The sequence below is a fragment of the Orussus abietinus genome, unplaced genomic scaffold (genome assembly GCF_000612105.2).
Source record: "Orussus abietinus isolate OABI.00-Male unplaced genomic scaffold, Oabi_2.0 scaffold40, whole genome shotgun sequence".
Taxonomy (NCBI): Eukaryota; Metazoa; Arthropoda; class Insecta; order Hymenoptera; family Orussidae; genus Orussus; species Orussus abietinus.
The window spans coordinates 888,301-907,819 of record NW_019394244.1 but is presented as its reverse complement, the minus strand read 5'-3'; the positions used below and the strand labels follow the sequence as shown (position 1 = coordinate 907,819).

Sequence of the window (19,519 nt, the reverse complement as noted above, 5' to 3'; positions counted from 1 at the left end):
TCAATTCCAAGAGAACAATCGTGGTCGTGATCAATCTCCCCATTAAAATCCTGTCACTTGTCTGATCTATTGTTTTCTCGGCATGAGACTTCCTGGATAATTTCAAGCCAGGATCTGGATCGGTCACGCGTGTAATGGGTCTCACCTAGGAGAGGAGAACCAAGGTACAAGTTGACGAAACTCAGGAGTCGATTAATCGATGAGCAGGTTGATTTAGGCCACGATTAGATAACTGCCGACGTCCCTTTCGCGGTAATCAGACTTATCCGAAAATCCCCACGAGGTCCTAGTATCTGGAGAACGTTTCTTCTCGGTACCCTGATAAGAAGAGTACCAAAGGAGGTTCCTGCAAGCCTCTAATATCAAGGTCTATGGAACGTGAGTAAACTGCTGTGCAAACCCTGAAGGCGAGTACACGGGTAGCTTGCCTCAATTACATGCAAATTTCAGCAAGTTACCGAAAACCTCAACACATCCCCGTCAAGGTAGAGATTCGGAGCGGGGCCTGAGAGAATCTACGGTAATTGATCCCTCCACCTGGAATTGCTGGATCCTACGACCTAGACTCTGTCTCCCGACATTTTCGATCAAAGAAGAAATTTAACAATTCCTCCATTAAGATCTTATCCAAATCGGAGCATTTCGGAGAATCTAATCAGGAATTCGTACATTGAGATATCGAAATAGTTTATCGATAAGGTATCGGAGTTAAGGAACGGAAATTATCGCACAGTTCGTGCTATCTTCGGTACTGGACTGCGCGTCGAACAGGTAGCAGGTACATTGTTTAAAAAAATCCAGAAGGTTCATACACTTTTAAACAATTCGGAAGACCTGGTTAGGAGGAAAGTACCCAAAACGAATGATCCCTTAGATGACACTTCAAGTCCATAATCAGTCGTTTCTTACGTTTAACTTTTCCTGGTGTCGTTTCCCATCAACCTGTAGAATGTTTTTTTATCGTCTCCCTGTAATCCAGTTCACTTAAATATTTGTATCTTGATATCAGGACTGATTATTGTCTCCCTCGATCGAAGCGAACCTGTCAGTTGGCTCCCTGTCATTTTACGACCATCATCGTTGGTGGGTTTTTGTAATGAGCATCCAAGAACCATCTCTTTAAGTCCCCAAGATGGATTCCGGGATGCTGCGACTGTTCCTGGTTCTGGTCGGAAGTTCCATCATCGCTGGTCAGGAGGGATCAGGTCCATCCCATTTGTACAGACTTCCGAAGAAGATCGTGCCAGGATCGTACGATCTTCAGATCAAGACTCATCTGGATGTAGGACGCTTCATCTATGACGGAGATGTCGCCATAAATTTGCACGTTATCGAGAAGACCAACGTCGTGATAGTGCACTCGGACGAGCTGATCATCCACGAGAACAAGACCCAAGTGTTCCCGACACCTGGTGGGCCAGGAAAATTGCTGGACATCTATTCTCAAGACTATGACGTGGACAGACACTTCTTCATCGTCACGCTGGACCGGAATCTCGAAATAGGGGAATACACCTTGAAGCTCTCCTTCGCTGGAGAGATCCGAAATGACACCCTTGGGTTCTACCGGAGCCTCTACGAGGTGGAGGGAAAGACCAGGTGAGGTTCAGTTCCGAGATCCTGATAAAGGATCCTATCAGGGTGGTCGAAAGTCCTATCGAACAACCTCCACCCGAGAAACTTGGATTTTCAGAAGAACACTTTGAACGACATACCACCTGTGCATGAATTCCCGTTTGTTTAACATTTTATGAAGTACCGGGTCACTTATTTGTTGCTATTTGTTATACAGATGGGTCTCCCTCACGCAGTTTTCATCAACATTTGCCCGACGAGCTTTCCCTTGCATGGACGAACCGGAGTTGAAGGCGGTATTTCGCATCAGCATCGTCCACCCAAAAAAGATGACAGTGACCAGCAACGGATCACCAGAACGGAAAACAGACATGTTCGTTTGTGCTGATTCTACATATCTTTAATTAGTATCTTTTCAAGAAGGAAAGGGAAGTTTAATATTTTCACTTTTTATTAATATGTATAACCCTTTCATATCACCATAACGTTGTCCAGAAAAAACACGGATTGCGCCTTGACCATCATGAAGGAGACCCCTCTGATGTCGACATACTTGGTGGGTTGGGTGATCCACGACTTCACGCCAAAAGAGATGTCCACCTCCGGAGTGAATCTGACAATCTGGACCAGGAAGTCCGTCAATCAATATGCAAAGTATGCCCTAGAGCAAGCTGCAGAGATCTACGAAATCCTCCAAAGCTGGGTGGAAGCGGAGAACCCCATGAAGAAGTTCGACATGTTCGCCATTCCCGACTTCTACTTCAGTGGGATGGAGAACTGGGGACTGATCAACTTCGCAGAGTCCATCATTCTGGTGGACAGAACCGTCACATCAGCTAAAGATGAACAACATGGACTGACAGTGCTTGCCCATGAACTAGCTCACACTTGGTTTGGAAATCTGGTGACTCCGAAATTCTGGGACGTGGCCTGGTTGAAGGAAGGCTTCTCCACCTACTTTGCATACCTGGTGCTGGACATGGCGAACACAGACTGGAAGATCATGGACATGTTCCCGGTCCTGGAGCTTCAACCGATGCTTCTTCAGGACTCTACCGATCATGCCAGGACTTTGAATGCCGAGGGAATTGGCAGCAGGGAGTCTATCAATCGTGCAATGGATGGCGTGCCATATCGGAAGGGTACCTTATCATCGCCTTGAATTACTCCAGAACAAAAGAAATTTGGGAAGGGGGTAAAGTGGAAATTTCCAAAATGTTCCTTTCTCTAATCACAGGTGCTTCGGTTCTACGAATGCTTTCCTATGCCATCGGGCCTAATGCGTTTACCAGCGGAGTGAGGTCCTACCTGAAGATCATGTAAGTCCTGGGTAATTGACTGATAACATCGATAATATACGTCCATACATCTATAGGAAATCTATATCCCTCATAGACACCAACCATACCGAAGATGGATGTTTGGTTTAGGTACATGCATGTCTATGGTTGATCTACATTCTCCTTCATCTCCCCAGGGCCTACCAAAGCGTTCGTCCTCGGAACCTCTACGTCCACCTGCAGAAAGCAGCGGATGAGGATCGGTACTCTGTCTTATCAAAAAATGTCCGTATCGAAAGCGTGATGGACACCTGGACGAACCAGAAGGGGTACCCCGTGGTGACTGTGTCCAGGAATTACTCAACCTGGGTCGCGAGGGTGTCCCAAGAGCCATTCCATCTGAATCCAGACACACCTTCCGCCAAACAAGACAAATCATCATGGTGGATCCCATTGAGCTACATGACAGAAGACCAGGCAGAGTTCCTCCCAACAAGACCCCGAGATTGGCTACGACCCCAAGACAAGGAGACACTTTTCGGCAACATCGACCCGAAGAAGTGGATCTTGTTCAACATCGACCAGTCAGGGTACTACAGAGTCAACTATGATCACACCAACTGGGGGATGCTGATCAACCAATTGTTGTCCACCAACTACACCCTGGTCCCCTTGACAAGCCGGGCTGCGTTGTTGGACGATGCCTTTAACCTGGCCAGAGCAGGACGATTAGAATACTCTGTACCCTTCAATTTGTCTAAGTACCTCATCCAGGAGGTGGAGTACGAACCTTGGCTGGCTGCGTCGAGGGTTATGAAATTTATTAACCTTATGCTTCATGGACAACCAAAGACTCAGCGGGAATTTCAGGTAGGAGCGGATTTTAGTGTTGGGCAAACGTTGCACCTTGATGATGATGGGTGCGCAAGTTATTCCAGTTTTTTGATACTGTCATCGAGCCAGAACAATTGTTTTAGAAAATGGTCATCGAGTTGCTTTCCCCCGTGTACAAGAACCTGACCTTTGACGTCGCCGAAGCTGAAGAGCGATCCAAAAGACTCCTTCGGGAAGTCATCCTGAGCACTGCTTGCGAGATGGGACATTCTGACTGCCTTAAGAAGTCTGAAGAGGCCTTCCAAAAGTGGATAAAGGACGGCGACAAAGGGTAAGGGCCTTAACGAAGGGGACTTCGACGGGGATCGAAATTTAAGGTCCTTTGAAATTCGATAGGAAATTGCACCCGGATTTGCGAAGTTTCGCCTACTGCGAAGGAGTCAGAGCCGGAAGTAAGAGCAACTGGGAAAATGTCTGGGCAAGATTTCTGAGAGCAGATTTGCAGACCGAACAAGATGTCCTCCTGCGAGCTCTAGGATGCACAAAGGATCCTAAATTGATTGAACGGTGAATTATGAGACTGAGGTATTTAAGGTGAAGTGAAACTCCCTTCGAATCAGTCGATTCGAATACAACACTTTTTTTTAAGGGCATTAGACCAAACTGTCCGAAACTTTGACACATCACTCCTGATCATCTAAGAGTTGTCCTGACACATTCAAAATTTGGATTTTTTTTTCTTTTAATTTTTTAGGCTCTGATATGAGAATCGAAAGGGTCAGGACAATTTTACGAGAATTTAGAACACTCTGGTAATCGATAAACTCGCATTTTAACGGGATAAAGGCAAAAAAAGTGTTGTATGCGCTTCTATGCCAAAACGATGGTAATACGAGGTCTCGGAGGGAAAATTTAATTCACCTGGAAATCACAGATGGCGCAGGGGGTCCCTCTGCAGTCAATTAGGGCCGCAGAAAGCATGAATCCAGAGGATTTCTGGAGTTTTACTTGGATTTCTTTATAATTATTGTAGGAAAACGACAGGTGGAGTACGCCATTTGGTACAATACCCAATATAATTCGATACAGCTGTCAATATAAAAACGAACGTTGGCAGCGTAGGCATTTAGAAAAATCTTCTTTATCGACGTCGATCAAGTTCCTCGACGTGTTTCACTTCACCTTAAGGGGATGTGAAAGTTCTTGTTAGTGACACTTTAATTATTCGCTTTTAAGAACGTACCACGACTTCGACTGATCATTTTCAGGTTTCTCAATTCAGCGGTTTGGGGATTCGAGTTCGCCATTAGGTTGAAACATCGATACAAAATGTTCGAACATGTTCTTGAGGGCCATCCGGAAAATGTCAACCATGTTCTGGACTATGTGGACAAAAATCTGCGGCTCATTCTTGATAAGTAAGTCTTAGATGTGTGATTAAGTATTTTTTAAGTCTTTAAGGTATCGTGGGATTTTTATTTATTATAATTACTATATTATTATAATTACAGCAGAGGAAAAGACTTCTTCGATAAAGTCTTCCTCGCCGTTGGAAAGAGAATCGTCACCCAGGAACAATTGAACAAGGTAATCCTTTACATTTTTTTTACGTTCTGGAAGTTAAACGTTTTACAATTTTTTTATTTAACAGCTGGTGAGATTTTTGGAGAAACACGGATCGGAATATGAAGGATCGGCTTTCGAGGAAGCTACGGAAAATCTCAAATGGATTAAAGAAAACTCGCCAACATTTTCGGCATTGTTCGCCGACACGTCGAACAATACTTCGATGCCATTCTTGGGGATTGGAACATTACTCTCCATGTTTCTTTTCCACGTCTTATCCTATTTCTTCCAATAAAATGACTCGACTCGTGTAATAAATAAATTAAGTGAACATCCCAAAGCCCCTCAGAAAATCCTTTGTTCAGCTATGCTAGGAGACCATTGTATGGGAATTTTCTTCGGGGATAATTAATACATAAAATGTCGCAGAAAAATAAATTGTTAAACCCTTAATCAATTGTTCTCGAGCTCGGTATTTATTCTTTATAAATTAGGCGTTGCGATTTAATGACCGACGGTGTATCTTTACATGCGCGAGGTGTACGTACAAAGAGTTATTATTTCTTTAACAACTTGTTGTTCGTCGGTGGAAAATGTGAGGCCGATAATGAAATCCCGAAGCAGTCGCGTATGATTCGGTCGGTGTCCGATAAGATAGCAATGCGTCCATCGTTAACATTTTGACAAGGCCTGTCTGCGAGTTCCACATATATATTCCGAAAGACACCGGAAATTCGCGGCAAAGTTGAAAAGTGCAGCACAACGTGAACAAAATCCAGTCTTTTGCGGGCAACAACGGTGGATAAACAAAAGGAGACGGAATAAAGATACATAGACGGTCGTAAAGAGACTGAGTTGCAGATTCGCACCAAGAACATTATTCGTAAAGATCCGAACCGGGGATATTAAAAATCCTCCCATCAGCGAAACTTCTCAACAATAAAAAAAATATTAAATTCTGAGCAACAATGGCGAACATCAAGGTGTCCGATAACACAGCAATGCGTCCATCATTAACATTTTGACAAGGCCTGTCTGCGAGTTCCACATATATATTCCGAAAGACACCGGAAATTCGCGGCAAAGTTCAGAAGTGCAGCACAACGTGAACAAAATCCAGTCTTTTGCGGGCAACAACGGTGGATAAACAAAGGGAGACGGAATAAAGATACATAGACGGTCGTAAAGAGACTGAGTTGCAGATTCGCACCAAGAACATCCGGGGATATTAAAAATCCTCCCATCAGCGAAACTTCTCAACAATAAAAAAAATATTAAATTCTGAGCAACAATGGCGGACATCAAGGGCTATAAATCCCTGTTCTTCAGCCTGTTATTAATTTCATTTTGCAGAAACAGTTGCCAAGATTCGAAAAGTGAAAACGACGCGAAGGAACTCGAAGCAAGTTGCGATAGCGTCGATATCGATTATCGACTTTCCAAGGACGTGATTCCCGTGGCTTATAACGTGAAGTTGGTCCCTTATCTTACCGATTTAAACTTCACTTTCGGGGGTGAAGTCACCATCGAAGTTTTCGTGCAAAATCCCGTCGCGACGATCGAACTTCATTCTCATTTATTAAATATTCATGACAATCCGATAGTAACGAATTCCGAGGAGGACTCTCTTCGCGTATCGAAAACGAGTTACAACAATTGCAAACAAACTTACAGTTTGCACTTCCCCACAGCATTGGAGCCGGAAACTTACAGGATTCGATTGAAGTTCGATGGGATCCTTCGAGAAGATCCTTGCGGTTTCTACAGGACATATTACATGAATTCTGGGAGAAAAAGGTGAGAATTTGCATTTTTTATGTCGGCCATTAAATTTGCAACATCTAAAAATATTGAACAAAAAAAAAAACCAACCCTTAAGGGGGGTGAAATGTTTTTTCCCAAATTTCTACTCGCAGAAATCGCTAGCGAAGCCGCGAAGTGCCACGTTAATTAAATATAAAATTAAGCTAGAACCCCAAAAAAAAATTATTAATCAACGTTATCATTTTAGATGGATTGTTGTCACTCAATTCGAGACCGTTTGTGCCCGTCGAGCGTTTCCATGTTTCGATGAGCCTTCTCTCAAAGCGAAATTCAGCATCTGGGTTGCCCATTTAAAAAACCAAACAGCATTGTCCAACATGCCCAGGAAATCGAGTCCATTGTTACCAGAGTAAAGAATGTTTATAAACAATTTTATGTGACAGACCATAGAGGATGTTCAAGAGCTATCACGATTTTTAGTACGTCGATTGGAGATCGAATTTGGAGCATCTTCAGGTCCACCCAAAAGATGTCGAGCTACCTCGTAGCCATTGTTGTCTTCGACTTCAACTACGTTGCAAATTACCGGAGCAACATTACTGTGTGGACATCGGGGGATTTGGAAAGTGCCGGTCATGTCCTCGCCAAATCCCGGAAATACCTTGACTTATTGTCCAACTTTACTGGTATCGATTATTCCGATATCATGCCGAAAATGGATCAAGTTATTGTCCCCAACACGCCGATAAACGGGATGGAGAACTGGGGACTGATTACGTACAGGTTTGATAAAAATTGGAAATAGGGTATGGAGGCTTCAAGTCCTGAATGAGTTCATGAAGTAGGGGTTTTTTAAATTAATCCGAGTGAAAAACGTCACAATGTCAAATAATAGGTTTGATAAAATGTGGAAATAGGGTAAGGAGGCTTCAAGTCTTGAATGAGATCATGAAGTAGGGGTTTTTTAAATTAATCCAAGTGAAAAACTTATTAGGAAACGTCAAAATGTCAAATAATAGGTTTGATAAAATATGGAAATAGGGTATGGAAGCTTCAAGTCCTGAATGAGTTCATGAAGTAGGGGTTTTTTAAATTAATCCGAGTGAAAAACGTCACAATGTCAAATAATAGGTCGAAACATGTCACAATGTCAAATAATAGGTCGAAACATGTCACAATGTCAAATAATAGGTCGAAACAATAATAGTCGAAACATGTCACAATGTCAAATAATAGGTTTGATAAAACGTGGAAATAGGGTATGAAGGCTTCAAGTCCTAAATGAGTTCATGAAGTAGTTTTTTAAATTAATCCGAGTGAAAAACTGATTAGGAAACATGTCACAATGTCAAATTAAGCCCAGCTGAGACCCAGTCAGGATTTAATTTGCCATGCAAAACAATTTTATTTATACTTCCCAAGTTAGCGTGAATACCGCGGTACAATAATTATGCCATTAAAAATTATGGAATATCTTTTAGGGAGCGAAATGTCGAGTTGAAAAGTAGAATGTCGACAAGTCGACAATTGCAGGATGTCAACATGGTGATTTGTCACGAATTGACCCATCAATGGTTTGGGAACTTGGTCGGTCCAGCATGGTGGAAGTACATTTGGTTAAACGAGGGAATCGCTACTTACTTTCAATATTTAATAACATCCTCAGCCGAGACCAGCTGGGGACTTATGGACCACTTTACAATAAACCTTTGCCACAAAGCATTCGAATTCGATCTCTCGACAAAGTCACATCCTTTGAACGTCGACATCGAGAAGCCTTCCAGGACATTCGACCTCTTCGACACAATCACGTATTACAAAGGTGGGTGTCAGGATTGTCAAATAAATATCACAAGTTCATAACATTATATAAACTCGGTCTTGCAATCAATTTTCCGAAGAAAACGCTCTTTCTGGACGGACTGTCCATCCAAGAGATAATGAGGCAATTACCATCGCAGGATAAGCTCGACTAATGTCATTTCAAACGATAAAGGAAGCGCGTAAACGAAAGCTCGAGATTGCAAGGCAAGGCTATCGAAATGCGCCTATTGTCCTGCGAGATACCGGTGGAGTTCTTATCAGCGACGTAATTACGATAATTATTAATTATTTATTGCAGGCGCCTGCACTGTTCGCATGTTGTCTCACATTCTAGGCGAGGAGGTCTTCCAAAATGGCGTAAGAATTTACCTTACGAAGCGGTAAGGCTTTTTAATAACAATTTAGGAAATATATTTCAACATTTGAGTGACTTTTTAGGAAATATGAATCGGCGACCACGGATGATCTGTGGGAAGCTTTTCAAGAAGCATCGGACAGTTCAAATCGAACATTGTTGCAGAAACATTTGAGTATAAAAACTATAATGGACACATGGACCGATCAGAAAGGGTACCCCTTAATCACGGTTATCAGAAACTATACCACGAATACTCAGGAAATTACTCAGGTTCGGTTTAAACTTCAATTGAAATGCTACAACAAATTTCTAAGTGATATAAAGTCCCGTGCAAGATATGAAATACGCGTTCTGATTCTAGGAGCCATTTTTGCTAAAAAGTCCTCACGGCACGGATGTAAAAAATAATTCTAGATGGTGGATTCCCATAAACTTTGTAGCTAAAACCTACTGGTACTTATCAGACACTGCTGCAAGTGACTGGATGAGAAAAGAAGACGACAGTATAATGCTCACAGGATTTAACGCGAAGGATTGGATAATATTTAATATGCAGCAAATGGGTGGGTGATTTTCCACCCCCTTAAGGTGATTTCTTATAACGGATTTTAAATCATGAAGTTTACTTGCAGGTTATTACCGCGTCAATTATGACGATACAAATTGGAAGCTGATAAGTAATCACCTTCGTACCTACATGTACAACACGATTCATGTGTTGAATCGAGCACAGTTAATTGATGATTCCCTCAATTTGGCGAAATATGGATACGTTAATTACTCGATCCCTTTGGAATTGTTGCTCTACTTGCCAAGGGAAAAGGAGAGCATCCCCTGGGAAGCAGCCCTTGCAGGACTCTCTTATTTGAATACCATGCTAAAGGATTCACATATCTATGGGAGGTTCAAGGTACGTTTTATCATCGACGTGCCTTAAAAACAAAGAAATTTTCCTTACAAAAGTGGCAATTTAAACGCTGTCATTTCATCCGAATGAGCATTGTTGAAAGGAGTCATTTTCACGGCATAGAAATTGCAATTTAACGATCACCGATTTAATAATTAAAAAATTAAAAAAAAATAGAAATAAATTGCATTTCATTCGTTGTTAAGAATTACGTGCTGGGAATTGTTACCACTCTAGAGAAGAGTCTGGGGTATGAAGTTTTAAAAACCGACGACCATCTCAGGAAATTGTTGAGAACGGAAGTTCTTTCTTGGGCGTGTATGATGGGCAATAATGTTTGCAAGAAAAAAGCCGAACAGACGTTATTAAAGTATTACGGGGCGAAAGATCCAAATGATTTCATGTAAGTTATCGCTCTTTATCGACCCGTTATCACCTCGCCTAATCCATATTTAAGATCCACGTGAAATACTCGAGGAGTGCCCTCATCGTTAAAGAAAGAGAAATATAACTTTATAACATCTTTTTTATTTAATTTCAGAATATCTCCGGATTTGAAGGTTTGGGCATATTGCGAAGGTATTCGCCATGCTAATAAGTCAGTTTGGTATTTTTTCCTAGACAGGTACTTTGTTACTAAACATCCAAACGAGCAAGATTTGCTCTTATCAGGCTTAGGGTGTATCGAAAATAAACAAATTTTGACGGAGTAAGTTTTCTTTTTTTTTTCCCAATTATCTGAAATTAATTGCAGGGATATTTTCACGCCAGAATACGGGAAATCCATGAAATTATAATATGAAATTAATATTGGGACGCTTTGTGCAAAAGTTGGATTTATATCTGTTAACAGGTTCTTATCACTCCTCGTAACTGGCGGATTAAAAAATCGCTACGAAACCGCGATCTCCGTCTTCGGTTATATTTACAAAAGAAGCAGTAAGAATATAATGATTGTCTTGGATTTTCTTGACGAGAATTACAAGATAGTTGCTCCTTTCTTGGCTGCAGATTCTTGGTCGAAGAATCCGCTTTGCACATTATTGACCAACATCGCCGAGACAATAACCAATGATAAGCAAATTACGAAGGTAACTTAATACTCGATGAGTAAATTCGATATGTATATTAAATAATACGATGTTTGTTAATTATTTTTCCAGTTAAAAAGTTTAATTTCGAGACACGAGAAGCAATTTGGAGCAGAAGCTACATGTGTCACCGAAGCGATAACAATGGCGGAGAAAAATATGAATTGGTTGAAAAAATACGAAAGAGACATCGTATCGTATTTCCAGAAGGAAGATTCTAACTCCGTAGACAAAGACAACGGATCTGCGATAACTCTCGCCAATATTATGCTTATCACATTGTCGATAACAATTGCGGCAGACATTTGATAATCGTTCGTATCATCACCCGAAGTCTAATTCCGAGGAAAGTCTCCTGGTTATTAATAAAAATTGCCTACAGAAAGTCGAATCGTCGTTGTAAATAGTAACAATTACAAGACATGCCACCGATAACCCGATAAATAAATAAACAAATTATCATTACAGACCTATCATTTCCAGTCCTGGTCGCCGCCTCTAAAATTGATAATGCGCAATGATAATAAATGTTCCCCAAGTTTCTGTATTTGAGAATCGATACCACGGCAATTACTCTAATGAAATACCGGAGTTTAAAAAGATTAGAGGCGATTGCGTTATCAGAAAGAAACTTATCGATTCCGAATCAAGAATCGGTGACAATCCGTGAACTACTTCACGAAGAAACTTCTGAAACGAGTTATCACTCAACAATGTTGTCTTTAAAAAATCATATAAATTCTCTTTAGCGAAACAATTCAACATATAGTTCATGTCCATTATCATAACCCTGAGCCCCATATGATAAGACGAGCAGAAATCAGCCTAGGCCTAAAATTCCCAGATATAAAGGAGTTATGGAGTTATCACCGAACAGGGTATCGATTCCCGCAGATAGTAGAACATATCCCTTATCAGAATCCACCTTTCGGGTCCGAAGTTATAAATTCGGCGCAAACCTTCACTGGCCGAGTCATCGCTGGTCACTTAAACAATTCCGCCGAACAAGTGACATAGTTATTTCGATAAGATTAATCGAAAAGAAGGACTTCCACAGATAGGCGTCGCCAGAGAATGGCTTATAAAGGTAGTGATTTATATCGATAACCTTTAATCGGCCATCCAGCGTTCGCCAGGGAGGGCCCAACAATTGGATTTCCACCTGTTAAATCCAGAAGAAGAGGTTGATATAGAACTTCCAAACGAGGAAGACTCCCCAGGTGACCAAGATGCCGATTCTGAAGATTAGCCTCATCCTCGGCATCATCTCCCTATCAGGAGCCATTCCCATCTTCAGAGAGTCGGCATCCAGGATCGAAAAGGAAGAGGATGAGTCCTTCTACCGTCTGCCGGAAGTGGTGGTTCCTATTTCCTACGAGATCAAGCTGACACCGTTCATAGAAGACAAGAACTTCACCTACGATGGGGAGTCCAGCATCCAAATAGAAGTCAAAAAGAAGACCGACATCATAACGCTGCATCAGCTTGATCTGGAGTTCGATGAGGACTCCACAAAAGTGTTGAGGGATGGGAAGGAAGACGCCAAAGTGAAGAAGCACTCCTATGATCCGAAGAGGCAGTTTCTTAATTTGGAGCTGGAGAAGAGTTTGGAACCTGGGGAATATACGCTGGAGCTGAAGTATACAGGGAAGCTAAATGACGAGTTGAATGGATTTTATCGGAGTTCGTATGTCAACGAGAATGGCATAGAGACGTAAGTAATGTCCACGGGGTTGTTGGGATTATTTCTGTAACAAGGAAGGTACCCGAGGTGTCCCCCTCCGATTTTGTTCATTTTTAAGTATGTTATAGAGGACTAAAATCTAAGGGACCCGTGTTTTTTTTTTATCGGCGGATAATCACTTTTAGGGGGTGAAATCAGGCTTCAAGGTTGGCCGTGCAAGGGGGTGAGTTGGCTGTTTCATGTAGAAGCACTCGACCGATTTTCATGAAACAACCGTCAAAATGTAGGGAATGATGAATTATGAAACGTGCATTTGGAATTTTTCGAAAAAATTCATTTTTAAAGGGTGAGCCACCCCTTTGAATACTTCTTTTACCCCTTACGCGAGCAGTAATTCCTCTATCCAAATGAAATTTGGTTAATTTGTAGACTAGAACAATACAAAAAAAAGTTTCATTTGGATAGAACAGTTACTGCTCGCGTAAGGGGTAAAAGAAGTATTCAAAGGGGTGGCTCACCCCTTAAAAAAGAATTTTTAAGGGGTGGCTCACCCCTTAAAAATGAATTTTTTCGAAAAATTCCAAATGCACGTTTCATAATTCTTCATTCCCTACATTTTGACGGTTGTCTCATGAAAATTGGTCGAGTGCTTTTATATGAAACAGCCCACTCACCCCCTTACACGGCCAACCTTGAAGCCTGATTTCACCCTCTAAAAGTGTTCATCCGCCGATAAAAAAAAAAACACGGGTCCCTTAGATTTTAGTCCTCTATAACATATTTAAAAATGAACAAAATCGGAGGGGGACACCTCAGGTACCTTCCTTGTAAGTAGGGAAACGTACTGGCAGGGGCCGAAGGACTAGCTCTAACTTTACCTAAAAGAGCTAATAAAAAGTAGAGAATTTTTTAATCCAATCCCGAAACTTCACAGCTACTTGGCGACCACACACTTCGAGCCAACATCCGCAAGACGAGCATTTCCATGTTGGGACGAACCCGCCCTGAAAGCAACCTTCAACATCTCCATAAGACATAGGAAAGACTACGAGGCCATATCGAACATGCCTAGTTCCGGCCAGGAGGAAATCGAAGGATCAAACGAAGTATGGACGAAGTTTGAGACTACGCCGAGAATGTCCACCTACTTGGTGGCGTTTGTCGTCTCGGACTTCAAGGTCCTTAAAGAAGATCGTTTCGCGGTCTGGACGAAGAAGCAGACATTAAACTCGGCGAAGTTCGCCCTGGATTTCGGGAAGAAATCCCTGGAGGCGTTGGAGAACTTCACGAACATCACATTTGCCATCTCGAAGATGGACCAGGTCGCCGTTCCGCACTTCAGAGCTGGTGCCATGGAAAATTGGGGTCTGGTGACGTACAGGTGAGCTGCGTTCATGAAGCATTCAGACGACGCAATTCATCGACATAGAGTCTTTATATAACAATGACTGCCCGACTTTCAATTGTGCCCATAATTATGAAAGTGGTCTAAGTCAAAATTAAGAAAAAAAATGAGTTTATCAGTTATTTCACGCCACATTATTTCAAAGGAAATTAATTCAATGTAATTTCGAAACAAAAAATATATGACTTAGACCACTTTCATAATTATGGGCACAATTGTCTCATGAGATTTTTCGTTCCAAGGGAAACTTCTCTTTTGTACCACCCGAATATAACGACAACAGCCAGGAAGCACAGCATTGGGTCCGTAATTTCTCACGAATTTGCTCACCAATGGTTTGGCAATCTTGTGAGTCCAAAATGGTGGAAATATCTTTGGCTGAACGAAGGCTTCGCCAACTACTTCCAGTACTTCACGACTGATCAGGTAAAAAAAAGCTGTAAATTGTTAATAATTTCCATCTTCATATCGGCTAGTACATCACGACTGATCAGGTACAAAAAAGCTGTAAATTGTTAATAATTTCCATCTTCATATCGGCTAGTTCATATCAACAATCACAAAACAGTGGAATAAACACAAAATATTGGGTTTTAAACACTTTCAGGTGGAGAAATCTTGGAGGATGATGGACCAACTAGTCGTGAAAAATTTGCAAAATGGCGCCTTTGTCGCCGATGCGGTTTCGACGTCACATCCAATAAATCAACCTGTTGGGAGTCCATCACAGATCTCGAAGATATTCGACGGCATCTCCTATGGGAAAGGTCAGTGGTACCCTAATTGCCAATTTACGCAAAGAAAAACACTTGCAAGTAATTTTAAAATATTTCTTTACAGCCGGATGCGTAATTCGCATGATGTCGCACTTCCTGACGCAAGAAGTCTTCCAGGACGGACTACAGAAGTACCTAAATGCGAAGTGAGTCTATATCGAAGCTTTCATGCTATATGTGCCCATAATCATGAAAGTGGTCTAAGTCAAAATAAACAAAAAAAATGAGTTTATCAGTTATTTCACGCCACATTATTTTAAACTAAATTAATTCAGTGTAATTTCGAAACAAACAATATATGACTTAGACCACTTTCATAATTATGGGCACATATTACCTCACTGATGAACTATTTCATCCATTTGAATGACAGGCAATACGACAGTGCGACTTCGGATGATCTCTTCCGCGCCCTAGACGAGGCGGCGAAGAACAAAGAAATTCTCCCTAAAAGTGTCACGGTAAAAGATATCATGGACACCTGGGTGGAACAAATGGGATATCCTCTGGTCACCGTGACGAGAGACTACAAAACAGGAAAAGTAACCTTCGAGCAGGAACGATTCTTGGTGGATGATCCTCCGAAGGACGATAACCACGATTACAAATGGCGGATCCCTATCAATTATGCTTCACCCGACTCCGAGGAAAGCTTCGATGAAACCTCACCCTCGTTGTGGCTCAACGATGCCAGTATCACGACAAACATTAAAAATTTAAAAGCCGATGATTGGTTTATCGTCAATAAACATCAAACCGGTGAGCGACTCTGCGAAATGCTTCGCGTTAACGCGAGGAAGAGGCTTTTTTTATGAAATATTTTTCCGAACTGGGAAACAAATCGTTTCACACTTTTCAATGTGAATATGGAGGCTATAAGGAAGGTATGGGGCACTCATGAAATGTCAATATTTTTTTTAATTTGTTTATAGGAATTTTTTTATCTTTTATAGTGACGTGGTAAAGGTCGAAACAATTCGTTTTACACTTTTCAATGTGAATATGGAGGCTATAAGGAAGGTATGGGGCACTCATGAAATGTCAATTTTTTTTTTAATTTGTTTATAGGAACTTTTTTATTTTTTATAGTGACGTGGTAAAGTTGGAAACAATTCGGTACACCCAGTTTGAAGAAAAGATTCATGAACGAGCCACTTTCACATCACCTTAATTATCATTTTGTAGAACTTTCGTCGAATTTCATGAAACTAATTCTGTAATTCGAGTTCATACAAGTCGAATTTTTTTTTTCGATAGGATTCTATCGCGTCAACTATGACGTCCAGAACTGGAACTTGATCGTTGACAAACTGAAGTCTAACAATTATGCAACAGTTCCTATCCTCAACAGAGCTCAACTGTTGAACGACGCCGTGAATTTAGCTTTTAATGATCAATTGGATTTCAAAATATTTCTCGATCTCACGGAATATCTCAATCATGAACTCGATTACGTGCCTTGGTACCCAACCTTCAATGGTTTTCAACAATTGAGGCGTTACCTCGTCAACACTGAATCATATGAAGCTTTTAAGGTAAGAAGATGAAGTTAGTTGAGGTGATACGAACCCAGTTTGCAGGAAATTTTTATAAACATTTCGACGTTTCATATACATAGAATTACCCTTTCATATCACCTTAATGCTATTCAACTTTCAACATTATTCGACAAAGACATTTTGCCCGTTTTGTAATGTGTTTGAACAAGGTGTAAATATGAAATTCCTGAAAATAATTAGTCCGTTTTTTTCAGACTCACTTTTTAACGATCTCCGACATGTTGATAGAGTATCTTGAGTACGAGGAACGGGATGATGAAAGCGATTTGATGAAATTCAACAGATTAAGTGTCTTGACATGGGCCTGTCTTTATGGACACGAAGGATGCAGACAACACGCGGAGGAAAAATTGTTAGCTTGGCTGGATTCTGAGGAGAATGTGTAAGTTTATTAAATACATTAAGGTGATATGAAAGCGGCGAAGCAAGAACCAAAAAATGAAATTTCAACCATTCAACAATTCAACGATTCAACAATTTCAGACCTTCTCCAGACATGAAGAGTTTCATTCTATGTGCCGGACTGCACGGAGCGAATGCAACAATCTGGACGAAAACAAAGGAATTTTTATATAAACAGGATACAGAAGATCGGCTGCAATCCTTGAGCGCATTAGGATGTTCGATGAACAAAGAAATATTGACAAACTTTTTGGAACAAGCGTTTGATGAAGAGTCAACCGAATCCGTGGAACACCTCATCGTCAATTCGGTTCTGATCTCGAGCGACATTGGCGTAAATGTTGCTCTGGATTTCTTTATTAAAAACGCGGCAGTCATTGTCGATAAGTACGATTCTTCGTTGATATTAATAGATAATCAGGACGCCAAGATTTAATTATAATATTTGCGATTTCTTTCTTTTTTTCAGGGTAAATGACACCGACAGATTGCGACGGTACTTGACGAACCTTGGAAGTAGGATCACGACCAAGGACCAGTACAATAAGGTTGGTGACATTTCCAGTCCGAACATTTGTTAATGCGATGTTAATCGCAAAATTAAATTTCATCTTACCGTGCAATTTGTTCCTTTTAGTTGGTGAAGTTTGACAAGGATCATGGAGATGGGCTGAACATCACCTCGGGTGCCATTTCGATGGCCAAGGATAATTTGGACTGGAATGAACAATACGAGCCAACAATCCGGGATTGGTTGTTCCAGCGATACCCTCCAAAAGAAGTTGAATTAACAACGGGAGCAACAACGACTTCGGACAATGATGTTTCTACTAGGGACACCGTGGATCCATCAACGTCAACTTCTGATGATGGACCCTCCACTACGGATGCGTCCACCGGATCAACAGCAACCTCTGATGGGCAATCCTCTAGTGATGCGACACTCCCAGGTTCGCAAACGACTTCGGACACTGTTCCATCAACATCCAGTTCTGATGATGGACCCTCGACTACGGATTCGCCCACCGGATCAACAGCAACCTCTGATGGGCAATCCTCTAGTGATGCGACACTCCCAGGTTCGCAAACGACTTCGGACACTGTTCCATCAACATCCAGTTCTGATGATGGACCCTCGACTACGGATTCGCCCACCGGATCAACAGCAACCTCTGATGGGCAATCCTCTAGTGATGCGACACTCCCAGGTTCGCAAACGACTTCGGACACTGTCCCATCAACATCCAGTTCTGATGATGGACCCTCGACTACGGATTCGTCCACCGAACCAACAGTAACCCATGATGGGCTATCTCCAAATACCTCATACCCAGAATCAACGACTTCAAACGACGGTTCCTCCAGCACCGACATTACTAATACAACTTCTGATGATGGGTCCTCGAGTACAGAGCCGACAAGCGAAAACACCACAACATCAGCCGAGATAGAGACAACAACTGAGAAGGGTTCTGGGATTTCTGCATCCTTGACCGCGTGTCTCGCGATAGTCCCATTGTTGTTGTTGGTGATACAGGTTCATTAAAATAAATCATGGATGCATGAGGAGAGGGATATCATATTGCTAATACAACTTCTGATGATGGGTCCTCGAGTTCAGAGCTGACAAGCGAAAACACCACAACATCAGCCGAGATAGAGACAACAACCGAGAAGGGTTCCGGGATTTCTGCATCCTTGCTGCATATTGCTAATACAACTTCTGATGATCTGTCCTCGAGTTCAGAGCTGACAAGCGAAAACACCACAACATGAGCCGAGATAGAGACAACAACTGAGAAGGGTTCCGGGGTTTCTGCATCCTTGGCCACGTGTCTGTGATACAGGTTCATTAAAATAAATCATGGATGTACGAGGAAAGGGATATCAGGTGTTGATAGGTGTATGAAGATCAAGACTTTAATGAAAGGATCTAAAGACAACCATCATCCATTGCTACCGTTGTCGCGGGTTTCAAGGGGATGTGAAAGCAGCATCCGAAGGGTCCATGAAACTTTTCCCCGAACAGGATGTACCGAGTCGTTTTAAAACTTCCATCATTAATATGGAGGCTGTAAAGAAGGTCCCGACACCCATGGAATATCGTTTTTCATTTTAATTTTACAACACCCTTGTTGGATGTCTCAGTCGGACCTGATTCACCAATTGTGTAACACATTTCCGAATGGAACATACAATACATTCTATAAATTCCCTACCATTAAAGTGAACTAACAATTACACAAACTGACGACGTGGTGTCATAGAATTTATTCTCAGATTTATAATAAATGCATACCGATTTATTTTTTAAACATGACATGTACAATTTCACCATTTTTATACGTTTGTCGTATTGACATTGATTTGACGTTTCACATACATAGAACGACCCTTTCATACATCCTTCTGTAAGTTCATCTACCGAAGTCACCTTCATATATCCAAAATTTTTTAAATGAAAGCAATTCGCAAAAGTCTGAACGCTAGTCTG

The 19,519-nt window shown here is 41.5% G+C and overlaps 3 protein-coding genes across 3 annotated transcripts; all 3 read left to right on the top strand.

Moving 5' to 3' along the window:
* Nucleotides 1–1,132: 1,132 nt before the first annotated feature.
* Nucleotides 1,133–5,550, top strand: LOC105704298 (aminopeptidase N). The gene is made up of 10 exons (XM_012433384.2): nucleotides 1,133–1,599; nucleotides 1,793–1,948; nucleotides 2,071–2,717; nucleotides 2,813–2,894; nucleotides 3,053–3,725; nucleotides 3,833–4,020; nucleotides 4,086–4,256; nucleotides 4,958–5,107; nucleotides 5,201–5,276; nucleotides 5,341–5,550. Exons 1-10 carry the CDS (start codon nucleotides 1,133–1,135, stop codon nucleotides 5,548–5,550), a joined length of 2,820 nt encoding a protein of 939 aa, XP_012288807.2.
* A 423-nt stretch (nucleotides 5,551–5,973) lies between these two features.
* Nucleotides 5,974–11,661, top strand: LOC105704407 (aminopeptidase N). Its single transcript, XM_012433610.1, has 13 exons — nucleotides 5,974–6,166; nucleotides 6,490–7,052; nucleotides 7,267–7,428; nucleotides 7,500–7,802; nucleotides 8,501–8,841; nucleotides 9,142–9,223; nucleotides 9,282–9,471; nucleotides 9,563–9,764; nucleotides 9,834–10,111; nucleotides 10,315–10,511; nucleotides 10,650–10,817; nucleotides 10,962–11,199; nucleotides 11,272–11,661. Exons 2-13 carry the CDS (start codon nucleotides 6,547–6,549, stop codon nucleotides 11,506–11,508), a joined length of 2,904 nt encoding a protein of 967 aa, XP_012289033.1. The 5' UTR covers nucleotides 5,974–6,166; nucleotides 6,490–6,546; the 3' UTR covers nucleotides 11,509–11,661.
* Nucleotides 11,662–12,417: 756 nt separating this feature from the next.
* LOC105704352 (aminopeptidase N) lies at nucleotides 12,418–18,846 on the top strand. Its single transcript, XM_012433493.1, has 11 exons — nucleotides 12,418–12,913; nucleotides 13,818–14,264; nucleotides 14,531–14,714; nucleotides 14,896–15,055; nucleotides 15,129–15,210; nucleotides 15,438–15,823; nucleotides 16,322–16,599; nucleotides 16,818–17,005; nucleotides 17,107–17,412; nucleotides 17,495–17,573; nucleotides 17,663–18,846. Exons 1-11 carry the CDS (start codon nucleotides 12,429–12,431, stop codon nucleotides 18,569–18,571), a joined length of 3,504 nt encoding a protein of 1,167 aa, XP_012288916.1. The 5' UTR covers nucleotides 12,418–12,428; the 3' UTR covers nucleotides 18,572–18,846.
* Nucleotides 18,847–19,519: the final 673 nt, after the last annotated feature.